The 21,221-nt window shown below is 42.2% G+C and overlaps 1 protein-coding gene across 1 annotated transcript in view; it reads right to left on the minus strand.

The window, feature by feature from the left end:
• rngtt (RNA guanylyltransferase and 5'-phosphatase) overlaps nt 1-21,221 on the minus strand; it is a 94,298-nt gene that overhangs the window by 39,552 nt on the left and 33,525 nt on the right. The window contains exons 10-11 of the mRNA XM_084082697.1: nt 19,368-19,439; nt 4,537-4,701 (exon numbers count right to left, since the gene is read on the minus strand). Coding sequence (XP_083938823.1) covers nt 4,537-4,701; nt 19,368-19,439 — 237 coding nt within the window. The remainder of the gene's footprint in view (nt 1-4,536; nt 4,702-19,367; nt 19,440-21,221) is intronic.

The following is a 21,221-nucleotide window of genomic DNA, read 5'->3' on the forward strand; positions in this document are numbered from 1 at the left end:
GCGGTGTTCACTCTCCATTCCGACATCTCACCACTCCGACTAGTGGCTTCCGCGTGCGGTTAGGGTTAGGGTTAGGGTTAGGTATAGGGTTCGTCAACGTCGGAAAGGCGACATGTCGGAAAGGAGAAATGCACCCCCTTGCAGCATGCAAGAAAAGAAAAAATATTAAATTCCACAACACCACTGAATGTTGTCCAATATAATACATACACTCTCACACACACTCCTCTTACACACACACACACACACACACAAAGAATACAAGTAAGACGCGCGAACGCTGGAAGCGAACGCAGCTCGAAAATATTGTGTATTTACGGACTCTGTGTGTGTGTGTGTGTGTGTGTTTGTGTTTTGACTGTAGCTGCACTCTGGCGCCCTCTGTCGGCCGCACCCAGGCAGTGCACTGCACACAGACAGACAGACAGACACAGAGACACAAGCCGAGCAGACTTTCATAGTAAGCTCCACTTGGGCGGAGCTCCGCGTTCGCAACAAAGTTAATAAAAAATAGTTCACAACATGATTTGTACTGTCAAAAGATAAGACTCATACTCAAGTAAACTCATTTACCATTTAACACCCAGGACTACAAATCTACATCACTGGATGAGGTAATAGCATTGCCCTTTAGGAAACTATTTAAGAAGCTCCGGAGCAAAGGATGAGGTTAGCCCTACTTGCACCTAATAGACTTTAGTCTTTTCTAGCATCAAATGAATATGTATGATAGGATGGATGAGTTGCTTTGGAAATTGCATAAATTATTATCACCGTACCTAGGCCCAAATGGAAATGGAAGACTCATACATATTCTGGGAGAAACTTGTGCAGGAGTCGTTTTACTTTTTCACCGCATTTGTCTGTGGAAAGTCCTGCGTTGCATTGATACAGAAGCAAAAGCACTGTTTGATTCACAAAATAAGAATGGCTGGAAATCTTTTCTCTTAACACATTAAGGCCGATTCTACAAATACCTTCTAAAATCAGTAGTCCTCACACTTTCAAGACGTTTCAAAAATGTAAAAAAAAAATAGCAGATGTACAAGCTCGCTGAGCTTGTATATCTGCTATTTTTGAATAGCCAACGCTAAAATCTAAAATGACACAGATGTTTTCCCAGTTTTAATGGGTTAAAAAATCAACCTGCAAAATAAGCTTTTTGATCCATATAATGCTGGGAGATGAGACAATTGGTCTCAGTTCGAACACATGCTGTATAGCGAACAGCACGAGCTTGGTCAGCGTCATACTAAAAGTACCCTAGCGTATATTATTCACAACAACAGAGGTAAAACTGCAACTGGCTTCAACAGCTAATGTTAAACAGAGTGTGTCCATTCAAAGGCTGCACCATTTACAAATATCTGAACTTCTCTCCAAAATTCACTAATCGTAACAAAAAGTGATGTATGGTTTCCTCCACCTGTTGAAACGGCAAACAAAATTAGGCTGAGGCATGCGGCAAATGAATTAGGGCAGACGTAGTCTTCTGGACTGTTGTTACATTTTTCTTTTCCTTTTTTTTCTTTATGATTAGAAATTAGAAAATGTTCACCCTCTTTGTGTAGCCGCTGGAGTGGGGGATTTGAGGCCGTGCCCATTATCTACACACTCCAGCTCTGAATGAAAGCTCCCATGTAGTTCAAGGGCTAATGAATCACATTCACAAAGCTTATCTGCTGGCTGGTTTTCATACAGTGCTCCAGACCACAAAATACAATACAAGTCATAATAACAGCTGTAGATAAGTACACTTTAAAATCCTGAGTGTTAATTTAAGTGTGAGAGTGCACAAATGTATCCATTTGGTTACATTTGGGCACCAATGTGTACACTCAGTAACACATGGATCGATTCAATTTTAGGATTTTACTGTGTACTCTAGCTAGCATAACGCTAAGAACCCGGCTTCATAACCAGCTTCAAATAGTACGGCAACATCAAACATCGTTGCATTGTTAGATTTCCTCTCTTTATGACATTATATAGCATACAGAGAAGTGCAGTATAGCTCTTGCATGTGCATTGCGTACCTAAGCATGCCGTGGGCATGTAGGGAAAAAAAACTCTCCTTGAACGACTGAAATCAGATTGTTACGCAACCAGTATTTTTTATTCATGAATTCTATTCCGCACTACATACATCTAGTCCGTCACACCACAGTCAGCGTACACAGGAAAATTCCCCAAATATATAATCTCAATATACAAGGCGTGTGTTCCAAAAGAGGCTACACAAAAGGCAATTTTGCCAATAGATAAGATTTTGAAAGACAAACGAATAATGGTCCCCTTTGGGCCCATTTGAATGTGCCATGCATGCACAAGTGCCAGAGACACTAAACAGCAGCCTAGCAACAGACAAAAGCCATCATACAACTCCTGCGGCTCCTTGAAATATCATTTAAAGGAATTTCTGACCAATAAGCAATGCCACAGAGTGGAGAGTTCTGCTGCTATGAATTAATGAAGTAGATTCCAGTTCCGTCCTTTTCAAGTCCCCTACAACAGAGATATGGCTGTATGCGAAGCAGATGGCCACTGCATGGAACAATGGGGCAGTGAGGAACCATTCACAGTTCCAATGACTTCATTTCTAGAATATCTTCATCAACAACCCCCCAAAACGGACGATGGGGGATTTTTCATAAAGGCCTTCAGAAGAGAGGACAGTACAGGGTTTTGAGCAGAGGTAATCCAGACACTCACACTCTGCAACCCAGACACCCATACTCTGCAATTCGCACAGCACAAAAAACAAGACCACAAAGATAGCAGTGATGGGGCCTGTTGAAGAGGGACGAAATGACGTCTCTATAACTGCCAGCCAACTCTGGTCCCTCCGCACACTTTGATTGTCTGTGAATGTACAGAGCCAGAATTTCCCACTGATCTCGTCTTGAGCAAAAGATTGCTTTAACCCATTTAGACCGGGAAAGAATCTGTGTCATTCTTAGATTTATTTGGCTATTAAAAAATAGCAAATATACAAGATCTGCTATTTTTTTTTTATCGTGAAACTTTGTGCGAATCTTTGTATATATATATAATAATTTTTAAAGCGAGCATTTGTAACTCAAATTTTTGCTTCTGGGGGGTCCCTGGAACAATATATTTTCAGATGGGGGTCCACATTTTAGGGGTCCTTGACATGAAAAAGGTTTGAGACAACATACGTTTTTTTCAAAAAACTGTTCGGATTTAGGAGACATTTGTAGAATCCCCCCAGAAGCAAAGATTTGAGTTACAAATGTTCACTTTAAAAAAACATATATAAAAACATTTTTTTTCAAAAGGAATAGCAGATCTACAAGCTTGCATCTGTTTCAAAATGACACCGATGCATTCCCGGTCTTAATGGGTTAATTGTGCGCTGCCCCTCGGCAGACCCCTCGTTAGGGCAGAAGTGCAGGTCTTGGGTGGGAGGCTGACCAGCTTTTCACAGCATTAAAACATAAAGACCCTCTTGTACTGTGTCTGGGGAACTGAACATGAAAAAAAAACTTAGCCTGTAATTAACTAGAAATTATACGACTCCAAAAGCTAAATATCCACAGTCCGGACTCTCCAGAAGGAGTTAAACCCTAAAATAAGTATGTACATATATTCTGGCACCCAGGGTATTTGGGGGATACTGATTTGATTTCTGATTACCAGACAGAGTCTCTACCCCCTCAGGCACAGTGTGGCCGTCCAGATATTATGTTTATAATGCAAGTCACAGAATTTGCTAAACCGTGGTAGGAGGGAAAAAAAAGTAAAAAAAGGGTTTCAATCCCAAAAATGTGCATTATTATTATTTTATATGTCAATATGTTGTCTGTTATCCTTCCCCCCTGTAAGCCTTCACAAAGGGAAACTAGAAAGCGATGCTCCACAGACAGACACACACACACACACACACCAGCAGGGGCGAAAACATAATCTCTGCCTCGCGGCCTTGCAGAGATAATAATCTAATTACCAAAAGGTTGTAGTTAGTTCACAATATGTTGGATTTGTGCTTCATTAGGCCATCTGGATCGATCTTTGTGAGAGCAGGTGTAGGCACTAATTAGGCCAGGTCTGCATCAGTGGTCAGATTTAAAATAGGGTGGCGTATACAAAGAGTGTTGAGAGGGAAGAGGAGGCACTTGTTAAAAACAAACTTCTCGTTAACAGCCGTTCCGAGTTGTTTTGTGATGAAAGGTCCAACACCAAATCTGGCGACGAGTCAGGGGAGTCAAGTCTATTCATTTGCATCACTGCATCACTCAGTGCTGTTGTTTAGCGACAGAGTTATCTATCTCATGGATAGGACGATAATCGCTGCTATTATGACACTAATTAATGTCCCCCTACACCGACAAGTGACAACATTCCTCCATGGCTCCCTGTCTGGGCCCTTTTTAAGACCATTAAAACACATATATAATGACTTTTTTTGTTTTTGTTGTCTTTTTAAGTCCTTTTTAAAGGCCTTATATTCACATAATGAATTTTAATACCTTTTTAATACTTTACGACTTCCGCGGACACCCTGTAAAAAGTTACCTTGCGTGCTGCGTGAATGTCAAAGAAGGGCTTGGCTCGGACACTGAAGGGCTCCTTCGTTTTGTCGATTTGGCCCGTCTTCATCTTCTCCATTCTGGGAGAAATTATCTCCTTCTCAATGCACAACAAGCGGATGTTGAAATCACATTGGCCGACTGGCTGCCCCTGAAAAAACAAAAAACATCAATTTACACATTAATAAATGATCCCTGGGATGACATCTGTGAAATGCTACCTATATAAAAAGCAATATGATTTATTTTCACAATCCAGCCTAAAGTACTAGGTTTTAGTACTTTAGTAATCACGACACAGAAATCTCCAAGTCATGCATGAAAGAATAGTCTGTGGTTTTCAGTCATTTATTTCTCCAAGGTCATCAAAATGCAATCTAACACTAATCTCTTTTGGAAATGTCTTGTATAGCTATGAAAATGAAAAAAATAAATTAAGTGGCAGTCCACTGCCATGGCAACAGTGTTATGGTCTGAATAATCATGAGCTGGAGGACAAGCGTCCTCGTGGGGCTGAGCAGACTGACCATATAGTTGCTACAATATTGACACCAAACCTAGTGTTTGCACAGTGCAATCCGCATGTCTTTGATGTCGCTATGACAACAGGACTCTCATGCCTTCGCCTGTTGCCACGTGCAGTAACTGTTAACAGAAGAGCACCGGCTGTCCAACCAATCAGCTGGCCGGAGCCGTCATAGCCTCTACCAAACGGGTCGGGCCACCGAGGCCAAGCCAAGGTTCCACCAAGCCCATCTGTCTGTCCACTGAGAGTATGGGGGAAGTAAAGGGCAATGAAAGCTGACGCTCTCGCCTGCAGTTTCTCATTAATGTGCCTGGTCGAGAAGAGCTAAATTAAAAGATAATGTCTGTCTGCCGGAACTGCTTTCAAGTGAAAACGGGAGGAGAGGAGCTGGATGGAAATCACTTTGGCGATAACTGAATTTTATAATGTGCAGGCCATTTCCGGTTTCAAAATGGGAGTCTGTTTAACTGATGTTCAGTATAGATCGTCTTAGGAGACGCAGATCTGAAATGACAGGAGAGCTTTGTAGATTGTAGTTTGTAGTTGCAACACAAAAGAATTAGGAGAGCTCTTCATGGAAGATGAAACCATTTGCCATGTGAATTCAGATTCTGAAAAAACAGTCATATACCCTTTATTCCAGGGAAAACCAGTAATGACAACATTGATGTATGCAAGTAAAATACTTAGGTTATTACTGCATGCTGTATTTAATGCTTTCCACTTGTCCAATTGATGAACTCCACTTAAAGCACAAAGGGGTTGCATTTACTCTATTAACTAATCATGAGTGTGTTTTAGGCTTAACATGGATTAATCCAATAAATGTGTTTGGCTGTTGGCTCCCATTCCCTTTAAGAGCCAGATGTGCCTGCTTGCATCTTGTGTATTGCCATTTAAATAATGGATTTGGCAAGTTGGAGGAGACCCAAACAGTTTTCTGCACAGGAAAAAGATCTGCTTGTGCATGAAGTGAAAGTGCGAAACCATCTATAGGAATCCAAAGCTGAGGTGAAGCAGACGTGGGGGGAGGTGGTGGTGAGTGTCTCCTCGTCTTCAGGAATAACCAGAACAGCCGCACAATGCCAGAAGTGATGTAATGATGTCAGGAGACGGGGAAAACTGCTGCTCACCTAATGTGTATTTCGGCATGCTGTTCAGAATCGAGCCTTCTGGCGTCGTGTAATGTGTCATAATTTAAGTCCAAGAGACATCTCGTATCAGCCTACTGTCCTATCAATAAAGGCATAAAAGCCCCAAAATAAATCTTTAAAAAATAATAATATTAAGATTAATAATCACATGCTCATCCTCTTAATTTAAGCCACTTGTCAAAGCATGAAGGAGCGGAACAGCTGTACAGCTGTGCCTACTGCATGGCAATTCATAGCAGTCCAAGAGACATCCATGACGGATGGCGATGTCAAGGGCTGTTCACACCAAGAATGATACCTGATGATAAATGTAACGATAATGATATGAACATCCACACTGATAAATGAACGATCTGTAAACATGGATATTGAAGACATGTTAGGCTACCGCTGTATGCTCTGTTGCACAGAGACATAAAGACAACAAAGGTTCACAAAATTCTTCAAAGAGTCTTAACATATTTCAAAGTCACATGGTCTTTAAATATATTTTCTATTATCAATAAAAAAAAGTGTACTTGAAATAAACATCCGTCTATCTCACTCTCCTCCACCTCTTATTCTTATAATTCACAATTTCAGCTGCAATGCTGTACGTGAGTGATGTGTTGTTATGTTGTAGATGAGTGACACCCTGTCAATTCAGATCTATTTTGATTGTGAGCACAGTGTACGCACATTGTGAACCAGTCCATAGAAGCTGGTTCTATATAGGCTGGTTCAAATCTTACTGTCTATGTGCTCTTTAAATAATACTGTGGACTTTTACACTTTTAGCTGGTCTAAAGCGCAATCCCTTTCAGATTTTTCGCACTCCCCCTAACATTGCAATGCACCAGTAATTTGTCTAGCCACACCTCATTTTAAGACCAACAAGGCCCTGGGCGCACAGATGGGCGCAAGCACATTTACCCATAAAAATGACCACTGTTTGGGTTGTAAACTAGCAATGACAGTTGTGCTGTGCTTTGCGCCGGGTAAGATAGGGCCCTGTGTCAGAGAAAACGGCTCTAATTCACTGCTTAATCTGCAGCTTTTTTTCTGACTATGTTGGATTTAGTGACAGAATTATAACTGATCCCATACCAGAGGGCCTGTTCTGTAGTTCAATATATGGATGCAGGGCAGACAGTGACTGAGATGCTGTAACTCCAAGGTATTTGAATTATGCTCTGCCACTGATTTAGGTAAAGGCCACATATTTTCTCCAGAGATTCCTATGGAAGTAAAGGGCACCAGAGGAGAGTAAAATGGTCCATTTAAGCGGAGGAGGTTCTGGGCAGCCAGTTTGTGAGTTCGTTACTGCTTACATGCACTGCTGACATTTAGATAAACAGAACATAGAGCACTAGAATGTTCAGAGTGCAGTTCTGTTCATCTTCTGTGTGAGACAGCCCAGCTCAAGTGTCAGGTACTTACATGATCTAACTTTATACTGTATTTTCGCTCAAGCGTAACTCTGTTGTACATTTGTGTCTAATCTTTCAATGTGCAGAAAACATTTTTGTTTAGATTATAGCACTTGGGGCAGACAATTAAGATGGCATTAAAAGTCACACAAACATTTGAACAATCTACAGACAGCCTCCTTAAAATCAGTGTAATAATGAAATAATGATCCCTTTGGGCAGTAAAATTGCTAATAACAGTTTTATAGTTTTTTTTAATCAACAGTTTAGTTTATATCTCTTCTCTCTCCCCAATTTAGTCATTGCTAATTCCTTCCATGTTTAATAGTCCTACCGTTGGTCCAGGGATAGTGTAGACAATCATGTGTCTCCTACGGTGGTGGGCACAACTTTACCCCTGCACTACCCAGATGCCCCCCGCAGTTTTACACATTCATGACCCTGAAGCCATGACACAAATCATCAGTGTCGGTCGAAGAATTGCTTGTCTCAAACTGTTACTTTTCAGAAAACATTTTCAAAAACATTTCATTGCTTAAATATTAATAAAACCAACCCACAGACATCAACCTGATGTCCCTATTTTAAGTATGTCATTATAGCTGAAAACCTTCAACATTGAAGCAAAAATAGCAGATCTACAAGCTCACAACATGTCATATCACAACATATTGTGAGCCTGTAGATCTGCCATTTTCGAAGTATAAAAAGGACCTTAATTTATGAAAAAACTTTAAAATATGAAATGTGGAGATGCAAGGTGTCTTGCCCAACATTCATTTTCAGTGAATGCGCAGTGACTAAAAGCGTACTACAGTACGTGTTCCTAGAACAACTGTTATCATGTCCCACACATTCAGCACCATCTGTCATCTGTGTCATCAGGACGGAACAAGATGTAAGTGTGAGTGATTGCTCAGTAGGAAACACACACTTCAAGTACTGGTCAAATAATTACCTATCGATTTTCTGATTGTTTTGGGATTTATAGTAGCTTTAAAAAACTGGACATTGCAGTGGCAATGTTCTTACCGTGACGGCCATCCATCCAGTGCTGAATGAAAACAAAACAGACCGACAGCAAAAAGACAGTAACACTGTCAATACTGTAACTCAAAAGTTATTGATAGAATAATTGCAACAAAACTAGAAAAAAATGCTCCTTGGAGCACAGGTCTCCGCCAGGTCAGGTACAGTAGGTTATTGTGGCCTCCTGGTGGCTCTATAATAGGCCAATGTGAAAATGGTGCCATTTTTTCTTAGGCCTTTCAATTGGACACTGCATTCACGATTTGAGGCATTTTGTTCAAAAAATGTGTTTTGCTAAACACAAACCAATCCTGCAAACTTTGAAAGCCACTCTTAGCCAATCAGGATAGAATATGGCACTAGCGTATGGTGGGTCCTAACGTGGACCGGGCCAGATTCTTAAACCCCCCCCTCGCGGGGGGGGGGGGGGGGGGGGGGGGGGGGCTCGCGCAACGACGGCTGATAAGTGACAGTCTATTGAGAATTACCATCAGCGTTAATGCAAGAGAGAGAAACGTGAATAAAACACAATGCAAGTATAATCAATGTATGTTTTTTTTATTCTCAAAAGTGTATTTACAACAGCAAAGTTAACAAATCAAATACAGTGCACTGCAGTGCAAACATATAGCAGCCTAGTATGTTACAGCTTAATACGACGGGGTTTGCACTTGAACATGTCAATAACCTCATCTGGGTCCAAACGGTTAGTTAAATCTCTCTCAAAGGACAGGAGACATAGACTGTTTAGGCGAGAGGTTGTCATTGAACTTCTGCATGCATTTTTGATTCTGCCTACACTGGAAAATAGGCGTTCAACGGTGCATGTGGTCATTACGTAGCAACAATGTAGATGCAGCATTAATCAAATCATTCTGAATAAGAGGACTGGTCATTTTAGCACACTGGTGGAGCGTGTCTAAATGGGCTTGGATTACTGGATTATGCTTGGCGACCAGTTTAAACAGCTCCTTAAAATTGCCTGTGTTCTTATCATCATCACCATCAGTCTCTCTGTGTCCACGTAATGCTATGCCTTGCTTTGCACAGACAAGGATGACGTCCAAAACAGCTTTGAGATGATCGCGGTTCTTCTCGAGTTTCTCAGCATAAATCCCATCAGTGTTTGTCAACTGATTTAGGACTGTGCCACGGCCACTTGCGGTTACTTCTTTGTATCCCAGGTATCTTTGTAGTCCTTCTTTATGTAGGTCACTCTTCTCATGCGTCGTAAAAGCAACGCCTGTGCGTTTCCAGGCTGAAAAGCCACCATGCGTAAATGCGTTCTCTGAATGCTCAGGCGCAAAATGCCGACAGGTCTTGCAAAACACAGCATCTCGACTAATGCTGTACTCGATGAATGAAAATTTCTCATACCAGTTTTTTGAAAAGCACCTGGAGCGTCTGTTGATCGTTGTAGTTGGGAAGCGGCTTAGTTTGGGTTGAGTTGCTGGCTCGTCGATAGCAGAGAGGTCTGTAGGCGCAACTGCGCCGCTGGAATCCGGGGAGCAGGGGCGCACTGGTATGGTGCTGTTGGCCGCGGCGATGGTTGCTGGTGGTGGGGGCGGGTCTGGCGTTGTGGTGGGCGCTGGTGGTTGTGGCCCCACTGGCCCCCCAGCAGCCGCTGGTGGGGCAGTCGTCACCGCTGGCCCGGTGATGAGCGCTGGTGTCCTGGCACTGCTGCTGTCCTCCTTTGCTGGCGTCTTGCTGGAGCTGGCGGCGCAGTGTAGCAGCATGCTGCTCTGGACGAATCGTTTTTTGGTTGGTGGCTTCTTCATGTTGTAGAGTAGTAGAGTAGTCACAAGTCACAACAATAATGAAATGTGGAGCTATTTCTGGCCCTGCTTTATACTGTTTACCTGGCAAGAGAACCGGTTTGACGGGGAAACCGGTTTTTAATGGCCACCCATTAACTATCCGGCCGAATGCAAATAAGCCCGATTTGAAAACAAAGGCGAATTCCGGTGGTTGGCTACAACAGAATGGGTGAGGGGGTGCTAATGTTATGTAGATTTTTTTTTTTTTTTTCTCCCTGGGGGCAGTGGGGGAGCCTCTATGACGATACGCCCTTGGAATATGGAAAATCGGACAGATCCATGTTGATCACATGACTATAGAGATACTGTGAACCGATTTGCGTGAGGTTTGGACAAAATCTGTAGGAGTGATATCCAAAAATGTGTTTTGCACAAATCGGCCTCCTGGTGGCGCTATAACAGGCCAATCTGAAAAATTCGGGCATTGGCCTCCAGGGAGTGTGTGTGCACAGTTTTGCAGTGGCTGGTTGCCGGAGATTAGCTGTTCACAGACAGACACGGACGGACGGACAGACACACGGACGGATGAACAGGGCGCAAAACATACTCTCACCATGCCTTTCGGCCTGGCGGAGACAATAATCAATAGTTGCAGCCCTAGAAGAACATGGTAAAGAAACTAAAAAAGAAGGTAACCCGTTTGCAGGAAGCAAAAAGCATCCGATCCGTCAAGCTACAATTCTGTGAATTATTGAACAGCTCTTAAGGGAAAACTTTACTGTAGAAGAAAAAAGTGTATCTATATATAAAAATGCATGAAATGTTAAAATTGGGGGAAGCTGTGGGAACAGAAATCAAGCCTTCTCTCAGAGAGAAGATGGGCTGAACAAACCGGCTGAACGATTGAAATTCAGGGAAGTGGTAAAAAAAGTAACCCAACAAAAGAAAATGGATCTTGACTGAAGGTTTAGTGGTTCTCTGAGCTGATGTGAAATCAAAGACAGTGCTGATGAAGTCAGAAGGACTAGTCAGAGGCAGCATCATGCGCGAACTCCGCTCTGGGAAATAAGAATGTTTTGTTCCGTTGTTAAACTGTTCATGTTCACCACAATTTAACTATTTTTACACTCGGAGAGGCTTATTGTTGGTATCAGCCAGAGCGCGGGAGTCTATCCCCATTTCGCAATGCGCTAGACCCCTGGGAGATGGATTGCGGAGGTGGAGCTCCTAGTACTTACAGTACCACACAAGCCGTGCTACTCATACGCTGAGTTGGCGGTGCCCGAGATCGAACCCATGACCTTGTGGTCGAAAGACGAGTGCTCTACCGACTGAGCTACCCCGACACTTTTGCACTCTATTTAAATAATAATGACACAATTCCCCCGTGGGATCAATAAAGGTATCTATCCATCTATCTAGTCTCAAAGAGACCCCCGCGCTCTCCCGTGCCGGAAAAACGAGTGCTCCAATAGTGAGTTATATACACACCAAATTCATATGTATTTGTGCGTGGACCCCTGAAAAGATGTTATGCTAGGGGGCCCCATAAGAGATCTTTTGTGCATTATTTCTTGATTTGTTTAAAATTTTTAACACGTTTTCAAATGTTTGAAAAATAGCAGATCCACAAGCTCTACAACGCAATGAACACATTGTGGGAAACCCTATCAAGGACCCCTGGAGAGCCCAGACCCCACTTTGAGAACTGATCTATATCACAATAGCAAAGTGCGCCAGAATGAAGATGTTCTTCCGGGCTTCCTTTACCATCTTTCCCAATTACAAACATTCACACAGATAATTCTTGGGTGTATGGCTGTATGTACAGTAGGGCAGTGATTCATGTTCACCAATTATACAGGCGTGTCCGTGATGTAGAGATAACATTACAATTCTTACAGTTAGTGGTATTCCCCTTTTAAGGAGCATGTATGGAATGTATGAATGTGGGTGTGGGGTGGGCCGGGGCTGAGTGGGTAGACAGGCCATCTAGGAATCGGAAGGTCACTGGTTCACCTCCGGTCCGCCCAGTCTATGTGTTGAAGTGTCCATGAGCAAGACACTTAACCCTTAACTTATCCCCATGTGCTGTATTAATGGGAGCCATTTTACTTCTAATAGTTAGGATGTGTTAAATGCAGAGGACAAATCTGCAAATGTACATGTAACGTAGCAAACAACAACTAAAGGGGACACAAGTATTATATATTGCTACAATGCAAGAAAACATTAAATAAACTCTACCAACGTTTTGTCATGACAAGTCTTCCTAAGGGAATAGATCTATTACAACTTTTTTTTCTTCAATAACAACAACAATCGAAGTCACCCCACTCACTAGGAAAACCACTTTCTCTATGCCCAATTGCCCATGTACCAGAGAGCAGAGGTTGACCAGCCTCAATAAAGTGTGCTGAAACAGTAAGTGCTTTTTTTTTTAATCTTATGGAGCTGAGATGTTCTGCTATAGTACCTTAAGGGCACATTTAGTTTTGTCTACATAGTACTTGCCACATGGACATGAGATAATGTAAATAACACATTTTATGGTGCAAGAAATAAGCAGGTGTTTCAAATTGGTAAATTAATAAGTACTGTTGCATTGCGCACTAGCACCAAATCTGTAATTCCCATCTGGCATAGTTGTGCATTGTGGGGGGATTCAGACAGCAGTTTTGAACGGCATAGAGTGTCTCTAAGGTTTCTACCTCATGAGGAAACTACTCGAGTATAGTCATTAAAAACTTTACATAAATGAGGATTACATTTTAAAATGTGCCAGTGTCTATGCAAAACAGGCTTAGATAATTTTCCAGTGTCTATGCAAAACAGGCTTAATCATTTAGGCACACCGGGAGTACTTGGTCAGTACTTGGAAAGCAAGGAACTTCTTTCTTGCTTTCCTGAGCACCCTTGAAGGTCGGTTCTAGATTTCTCATTTATTCTCTCAACTGTAACAGCTAGTTCTTTGCGGACACGCTTTTAAAATGCATCTTTCATTACAAACATATTGTTGGTAAAATCGACAGGGTCAACACTGGCTGTTGAGACTACTTTTAGGGGATGATTATGACAACAGTGAGTTTAGTCTATAGGTCAGTTTAAAATATATTGAATCTACGGATGATCCAGGAAAACTGATTCTGTCAATCAAAATTCACAGTGAATTTTAGGTTAAGAAATTGAAAAAAAAAATACCAAGAGACTGTTACAGGACAGGCAGAATATATCATCTACATACCATAATAGGGAGAAAATGGATGTTTCTCATAAAAGGAGTTTGTTTTAACTCATATGAATAAAAGAAAAGATCCTACACAGCACAGTTACAACAGTTGTAAAGAAGAACGTGAGCATTGTTGTTTCAGTGGGGCCACTTTTTCTGCTCGCAGTAAAGTGGACTCTGAAAACCATTGTCACTATTGCTTAGAAAGTCATTGGAGGGATTGCCCTGTGCTGCGGAGCAAGATAAAGATAAATGAAACAAGGTCTATCTCCACTAGGTCAGTAGTGTGGTGCCGTTTCAGTTCCCCCGTCTGGCCTGTGCCTCACAGTCGAGGTGAAGGGAGTTATTCTATACCAGTAGTTCTAAACCAGTGGTCCAGGGACCACCAGTGGTCCTTGAGGGGGTTCCAGGTGGTCCCCAGCTAAATGATGGAGAGTTGGTGACCAAATGGACCCGTATAAATCTTTAACTCTTGAGAGTGTAAAATGAAACGGAATGGACCCTTACGCATCCATTTGTTTTCATTTTACACCGTTACATTATTGTTAAACATCTGCATTACTTGGTTAAAGAATTGTTATTTTGATTGTTGTTATGATTGTTATGATCTCTTATATGGTACCAACATCAATACAGTATATGGAATTGTGGACAAAATCTTATCCAACGATAACAAAATATTCAAAGTTTGGGGTCTGAGAGGCTAGATCTCATCAAAAGGTGGTCCGTGGCTCAAATGCAAAATAAATAATGTACCTTGATATGAAAAAGGTTGAAAACCACTGTTCTATATAATTGTAAGGCCACTGCAGGAGCTGCGAGGTGCCTGATAAACCTGTAGACGAGCAGTGTAGTTCTGAGACACATGTAATGAGCGGATTAGTGATAGTTATAGCCCGTTCATTGCCAATGGTTTCATTTTATTAACCACATAAGCCCTAGCGTCCCTATTCTGGACGGCGAAAATGGGCGCCAATTCACTTGTAGCAGATCTACAAGCTCATATCGCGTTGCGAGCTTGTAGATCGGCTATTTCCGGCAAAGAGATTTGGTGTAGGGCGAAGAAGGAACGGGGCCAAGTACAGAATCCTAGTATAGGGGACACCGGTCGACAAAGTATGATATAAATGGTCAAACAGTTTGTTTGCTCAAGTCAAACACAGTGTGACGTGATGGCCAGAGTCATCACACTTAATTAATGAGCTATCACCAATTAACGATGATTGACACCTGGCAATCTCCCTGCTCAGGACTGAAATTGCTACGGTGTGTGAGTTTTAGTTTGCTAGCAGCAGCACTCAAGTTATTTAAAACAGTTCACTAACTGTATAAGCAGGCCTGCAGATATTCAACCTCCACTGCGTTTGGAATCCAGGGAGGAGAATTGAAACTGAGGATGTGATTTGTTGACCATAATGGGACCCTATTCAACACACAGGTAACACAGAACAATGTACTATATCTGATGGAAAAGCTTGACTGACAGCAAGAGGATTCCATTTCAGACACTTGACTAACAGCAAGAGGATCTTTTCCATTAACTCATTCAGTGCCACATGACGTCTAAAACGTCATAAAAAAAATCGCCATTGTTAAGCCCTGAGCGCCACGTGACGTCTTAGACGTCATAATTTTTTTTTTAAATCAATATATATATTTATTTATTTTTACTTTTTTTTTTTTTCTTTAATGTTCAGAACCCAAGATATCATGATTTGAAAATGTGCTGCTCCATTCACTTCTTGTTTGACTTCTTACTGAAAAAGGCTGTATCTCGGCACCTAAGCATTTTTTTTTTACAATGAATTTCTGGCTCTGGCACCTGGACAACATAACCAGAAAGAAGTCAGGCACTGAATGAGTTAACTGACAGCAAGAGGATCTGTTATGTTTTTTTTTTGTATTTAAAAAGACTATTCATTTTGTTTTATTTCAAAGGGTGTGGTGACTTGAATTAATAACCCCCATTTGTACCCCCAGGTCTTGAGTTTGAAAATCATTGATTGAATATATATTGTTTTGGGGTTGCTATTATTGATTTTATCTTAAATGCAAACTGACTTGAAAGCCATTAATGTTGGGGTTGATGATTGATTTTTGTTATTATTTGAATGCAAGTCTGTTGTAACCCACCTCTGGTCATCAATACAAAGACTGTTCCAAAGATTTAAGGGTTCTTTATTTTTTTATTGAGTCCTTTGTTCGATTTCCTTCTCACACCACCTGGCTACACAACAAAAGGAGAGGCTAAGCTACTCTCTGATAGGTACACGCCTATCTGGCACCCGTAAAAAAAGCAGCTACTTGAGGAATTCTTGCCTAGCCACAAACTAACAATCGACTTCTCAGGTGAAGGGGAATAAAGAACATGTAAGATGTGACAAAGCAGAAGCCCACGTTCTGTGCCTCAGCAGACAGGGCAGGAGATGTCAAGAGGCAATTTTCTCCCACCAACCACCTCTGCAGTGGGTGTTAAGAGCTCTTATATACTCATCTCATCCTCTGCTCGCTTTGTTTAACTCATTCCCTGCCTAGGACGTAAAAAACGTAATTATTTCCAATTACCAATTCTGCCTAGGACGTAAAAAACTAATATAATTTTGAAAAAAACGTTGATTTTAAAAGATCTCACCGTCCTTCATCTCTCGCAGTGACACATTTCATTGTAGCACACCCGGATACGGAAATACGTCAAATCGAAGATTTTCGGTTCAGACCGCTTCCTGTTTAGGTCCCCCTCTAAAACGGCCTTTTCTCGGCTTCGTTTTTCTCCCCCGTGTAACGCGGTTTAGAAACGCTTTTTAGAAACTGCTTCTACTTCAAAATGGAATGTCGCCGATTGAAAATTTCTTCTCTGGGCCACTCACACAACTACCCTGTGTGTCTACAAACAGTTGAACACGCAATCATAAGGGATTTAGCGAGGTCTGTGGCGAGCTGAAAAAGGTAAGTGATTCGACCGTTCACATGGCAATACATGGGGTTTTTACACTGGGCTGAAGGAGAGAGACTCCGCCTCGGTCGTAATGTTTGTTGTCTGTTTTTTAAAGTTATAAAAAACCCTAAATGGTTGGCAGTGGGCAAACACAGCCAGAAATAAGTCTGGCAGGGAATGAGTTAATGTCACGTCTAATGAAATATCAAAGAAAGATAATGAGGTCAAGGAAAAGATGGCAGAACTCCAATGTTGATCTCAGGTTCTAAACTCAAAATTGACACATGTAATCTCAGAATAATGGTTTTCTATATTATAATACATCTTGTGAAGGTATATGGATAGTTGTAGGAACATCACGACAGCCTGTCAATGCCTCCACAGTGGGAGAGCTGACAGTGACTGACAGGCATTTACTCAGAGCTGACACGAAACAGTATAGCTGCAGGAAGTTAAAAACCCTCATCTAATTCCACAGCCCACAGCTGAAACAGAACAACCCACCTCCAAGTCTTCAGGGTTGACAGTCAAGGTCAACCAATTTCATGTTTCAAGAGGCACCCGCTGTGCTGCGAGAGCACCCGCATTGCATGACTTGAGAATTAATTGAGCCTTTTTAATCTACAAGCTGCCCTTTGACATAACCTCTTCAATTTTCCGCACAATCTACAGATGGAAGCAAGTGAAAAGCCTTGTTCTCCTCCTCTGGCCGAAGCTATCATGCACACAAAGCTATCCTGGCCTGAGGAGAGGACACATGATCCCTGTCGCCACACTCCACTCTCACCGCTAACTCGGTGGCTGCTGGCCTGTCTGACTTCCCAAACAAGTATTTTGTGTGTTTAGTGTCACTTCAGGGCACGAGGCCTGGTGGGTGCTGTCTTTCCTCTCCTGCTGGATTTCCATCCTGGGGTGGTGCCTCCGTGCGGAGGAGCAGGGCACGGCCACATAACGGAGAAGGCCAATAATGGCCACGCTGGGATCAATACAGCACAGCGTTAGTGATGGCTTTGAGGGGAGCCCCCGTGGAGACTCTAACCTCTGCTCCGCCTCACAAAGTCGTTCCCCTTCGCGACTAGGGTATTGATTGAGCCACTCGCTTGTGTGGTCGATCCTCTGATCGATGGAGGGGACTAGGACAGGTTACAGACAAACATAACAGCGCTTTTCTGGCAGAAACCTTCTATTATATTCCATGTTTTTATGTTTTCAGAGTGTCCCACAAAAGTAGCTAAAATGGCCAATCTGCAAGCTTACTTCCGCTATTTAAAAAAACTGGCATTCCTACAAATGCGTAAGTCTCTCTGTGGGTTTTATAAATATTTAACAAATGACAAATATTAAGAGGAGCTTGAGACAAAAAAAATCCAATAACTACATTGGATCCATTGGAACAAAGATTTCCTGAAAAGTAACGGTTTTGGACATACCGGGTGTCCACCCAACAGCTAAAGATCTTGGTGCCCCCACACACACACACACACAGAAGAATCCATCAACCGGTTTCTTTTCATTCGTGTAGGGTCATTCATCTTTGGACTGACCTGCCGTTATATCAGCATGGAGATAAGCTTAGCCATTACCAGCCAGTTGATTGTTGTCCTCGGGCAAAAGAAATCACGTCGGGGTGAAAAACGAATGTGACAACACATCACATGAGAGAACGCATAATTAAGCCTGCACATCTTATACAGTTGTTCTGTGGCAATTATCGCTGCCACAACTAATGAGCGACGAAGAAGGGATAATCATCGGTTTCACTTCAGCCGAAAACAATGAGGCATCGTTGTTTTCGGCTGCAGTGACACCAATGATCGTCACCTCTTTTGACAATGTCAGAAGCTCCAACACCCATTAAATCCTATTCTAGCAAATTAACGAACTAAACAAAAGCAAAAACGCAGACAGAAAAAAAAATCACATTTAAGTGGTAAAGTTAACTAAATATTGAGTGTAATAGACAGGTTCAGCAGTGGCTGCTTTGTTTGTTTGCTAATTTACCCTGAAAGTCATGGTTTACTGATCGCTGTTAACCACTTAAGCCCTATTGTGAAAAACAATGAGGCGTGTTTTCAGCTGCATTGACACCGATGATCTCAAATGAACGATGAACAAAATTAAATGCAAACAGATATAATAAATCATATTTAAGTGGTGACGGTTACCTCAAAAGTTTAATGTGGGGAATACATATTGAGTGTAATAGACAGGGTTCAGCAGTGATTGTGGGCTGCGTTTGTTTGTTAACTTACCCTGAAGGTCAGGCTTGCTTTACTGATCCCTGTTAACCACTTAAGCCTTATTTTTAAAAATAGCAAAAGTAGCCGATCTACAAATACACAACGTAGGGATGCCTGGTTGGGAAGTGGTTAACTATGTGGGTCTGTGATTCTGTGAGGGAAGTTGCATCCTCGCTCAACATCTAGGCCAGCACAGCGCCGACACCTCTGCTAACAGGTAGGAGTCTGGACAAATTGGCCTGCTCTTGTCCTCAAGGACTTTGTGTGTGACGTGTGCGTGTGCTGGACACAAGTCAATAAATGCCAATGCACTATAGAAGACACCCTGCTCTGATTAACTCTACTACTGACTGCAGACGTTCTAACTGCATTTGAAAGAATTTGACACTCCATTTCCTCTCAGCTGGACCCCAGGCAGAAGGGGAATGATAATGAGGCCTGGCCAGTGCTAACGACCTGCATAGAGTGAAAAGCCAGACTGTATCATTTATTGATTTAAGGACTGGAGGAGTGACAGGTGAAAAGACAAGCTACTCACGTTGAATTTTATGATATCATATATCAGGTAGCGGGGGACAGGCTGGCCGTTCACCTTGTCTATGATCATTTCCTGTGGAAACAAGGGGGAGAAAAGAACCAGAATTACAGATGTGGCGCATGCGCGCAATGCAACAGTTGTTTTTATCCACATGACTCCTAGCATCCTTATTGTGTGCATGTCGTAATAGGAGAACGCTTAGTGAAAATAGGCAAACATTCAATGGAAATAGTAACACAACTACAAGCTCACAATGCGTCGCAATGCAATGCGTTTTGAGCTTGTAGCTATTTTCAGTGAAAATGTTTGGTGTCGAGTGAAAAAGGGAGGGGACCAAGTATAGACCCCTTGGGGACTCTGTTCAACAAAGTAAATAGGGTATAAGTACTCTGTTCAACAAAGTAAATAGGGTATAAGTACTCTGTTCAACAAAGTAAATAGGGTATAAGTCGTTAAGTGTACCAAATGTTTACACCCTCATTCAGAAGAACCAGTAATTTTCGCTGAAAGTGAGGGAGAGAGAGGAAGCGTTGAGCAGGGAACAGCGTAGTTGGAAGACTGATTGGTGTGAAATGAAGAGCAACAAGTGAGGAAAGGGCAACACATGTGAGTCCTCTGAGAGAGGGGTGGATAAAAAGGCATGCCACCCGGAGCACAGCGTCAACATATTAATTGGGAGAAAAATCCTTAAATCTGCTGTGGAACCACATCATGGTGTACTGAAATCCTCCTCCCCTGGCACCCTCCCCAGCCTGCCCACCCCACGAGTGGTTACGTGTGATGGGAACTGGCAGTGGGTCGGCAGGGGATGATTAAGTCTCAGAGGGCTGCGTCTTCAGCGAGGGAGGAAGCCTGCGGCACCAAGGATAGGGGAGGAGTGAGTGTGTATGAGGGGGGTTGCTAGGGAAGGAGGACAGGACGCAGAAATAGAACTATGCATGCATTATTCAAGACTGTCGAGTTCAGATGCAGGTACACATCGAATCTGCGGGAGTCCCATGATTGGTTTTCACATAACTATTATGCAACCATGCTATGTGTCTGTGTGTGTGTGGGTGGGTGCCAGAGACGGTCTTGTAAATAATGGTACAGTAGAGTAACAAACTGTCATCAACAGTCTTCACTTCAGTTGTGTAACCTGTCACTAACATATAGAGGAGGAATGAATGACGCCATTATGGGACTCTACTTCACTTCCTTGTCTTGAATTAAATATTTACACCCCTCAATGTCATCAACTGTGATGCGTCTGACAAAAGTGGAGCGGTAGCAAGCAAATACTTTTAGAGATTCACTGCTAGCTGTGGGCAGGTGATAACTTTTGCCCCAGAGTGCTTTTAGTTGCACACTGAAGCCGTTGAGCATCAAATAGAGCTTGCATAATACTACTCAGCCAAAAGGAAAGAAAAAAATATCCTGTGGGCAGGAATACCTAAACTTCCAAACAAGGGGTGCCATTTTTAATACTTAATTAACTCATTCACTGCCACTGACGTAAAAAACGTAATGTTTTCCAATTACCAAATCTGCCTCTGACGTAAAAAACATAATTTAGCAAAAAACGCTGATTTTAAAATATCTCACCGTCCTTCATCTCTCGCAGTGACACATTTCATTGTAGCACACCCGGATACGGAAATGGCGTCAATCGAAGATTTTCGTTTCCGCCTGCTTCCTGTCTAAAACCTTATTTTCTCGGATTTGTTTTTCTGCGCCGTGGAACGCTGTTTAGAAACGCTGTTTAGAAACTGCTACTACTGCAAAATGGAATGTCGCCGATTGAAAAGGTCTGTGGCGAGGTGAAAAGTGAGTTTTCCGTTCACATGGCGATACATGGTGTTTTTATGCTGGGCT

Source organism: Gymnoscopelus microlampas (genome assembly GCF_963454915.1).
Source record: "Gymnoscopelus microlampas genome assembly, chromosome: 16".
NCBI classification, from domain to species: domain Eukaryota; kingdom Metazoa; phylum Chordata; class Actinopteri; order Myctophiformes; family Myctophidae; genus Gymnoscopelus; species Gymnoscopelus microlampas.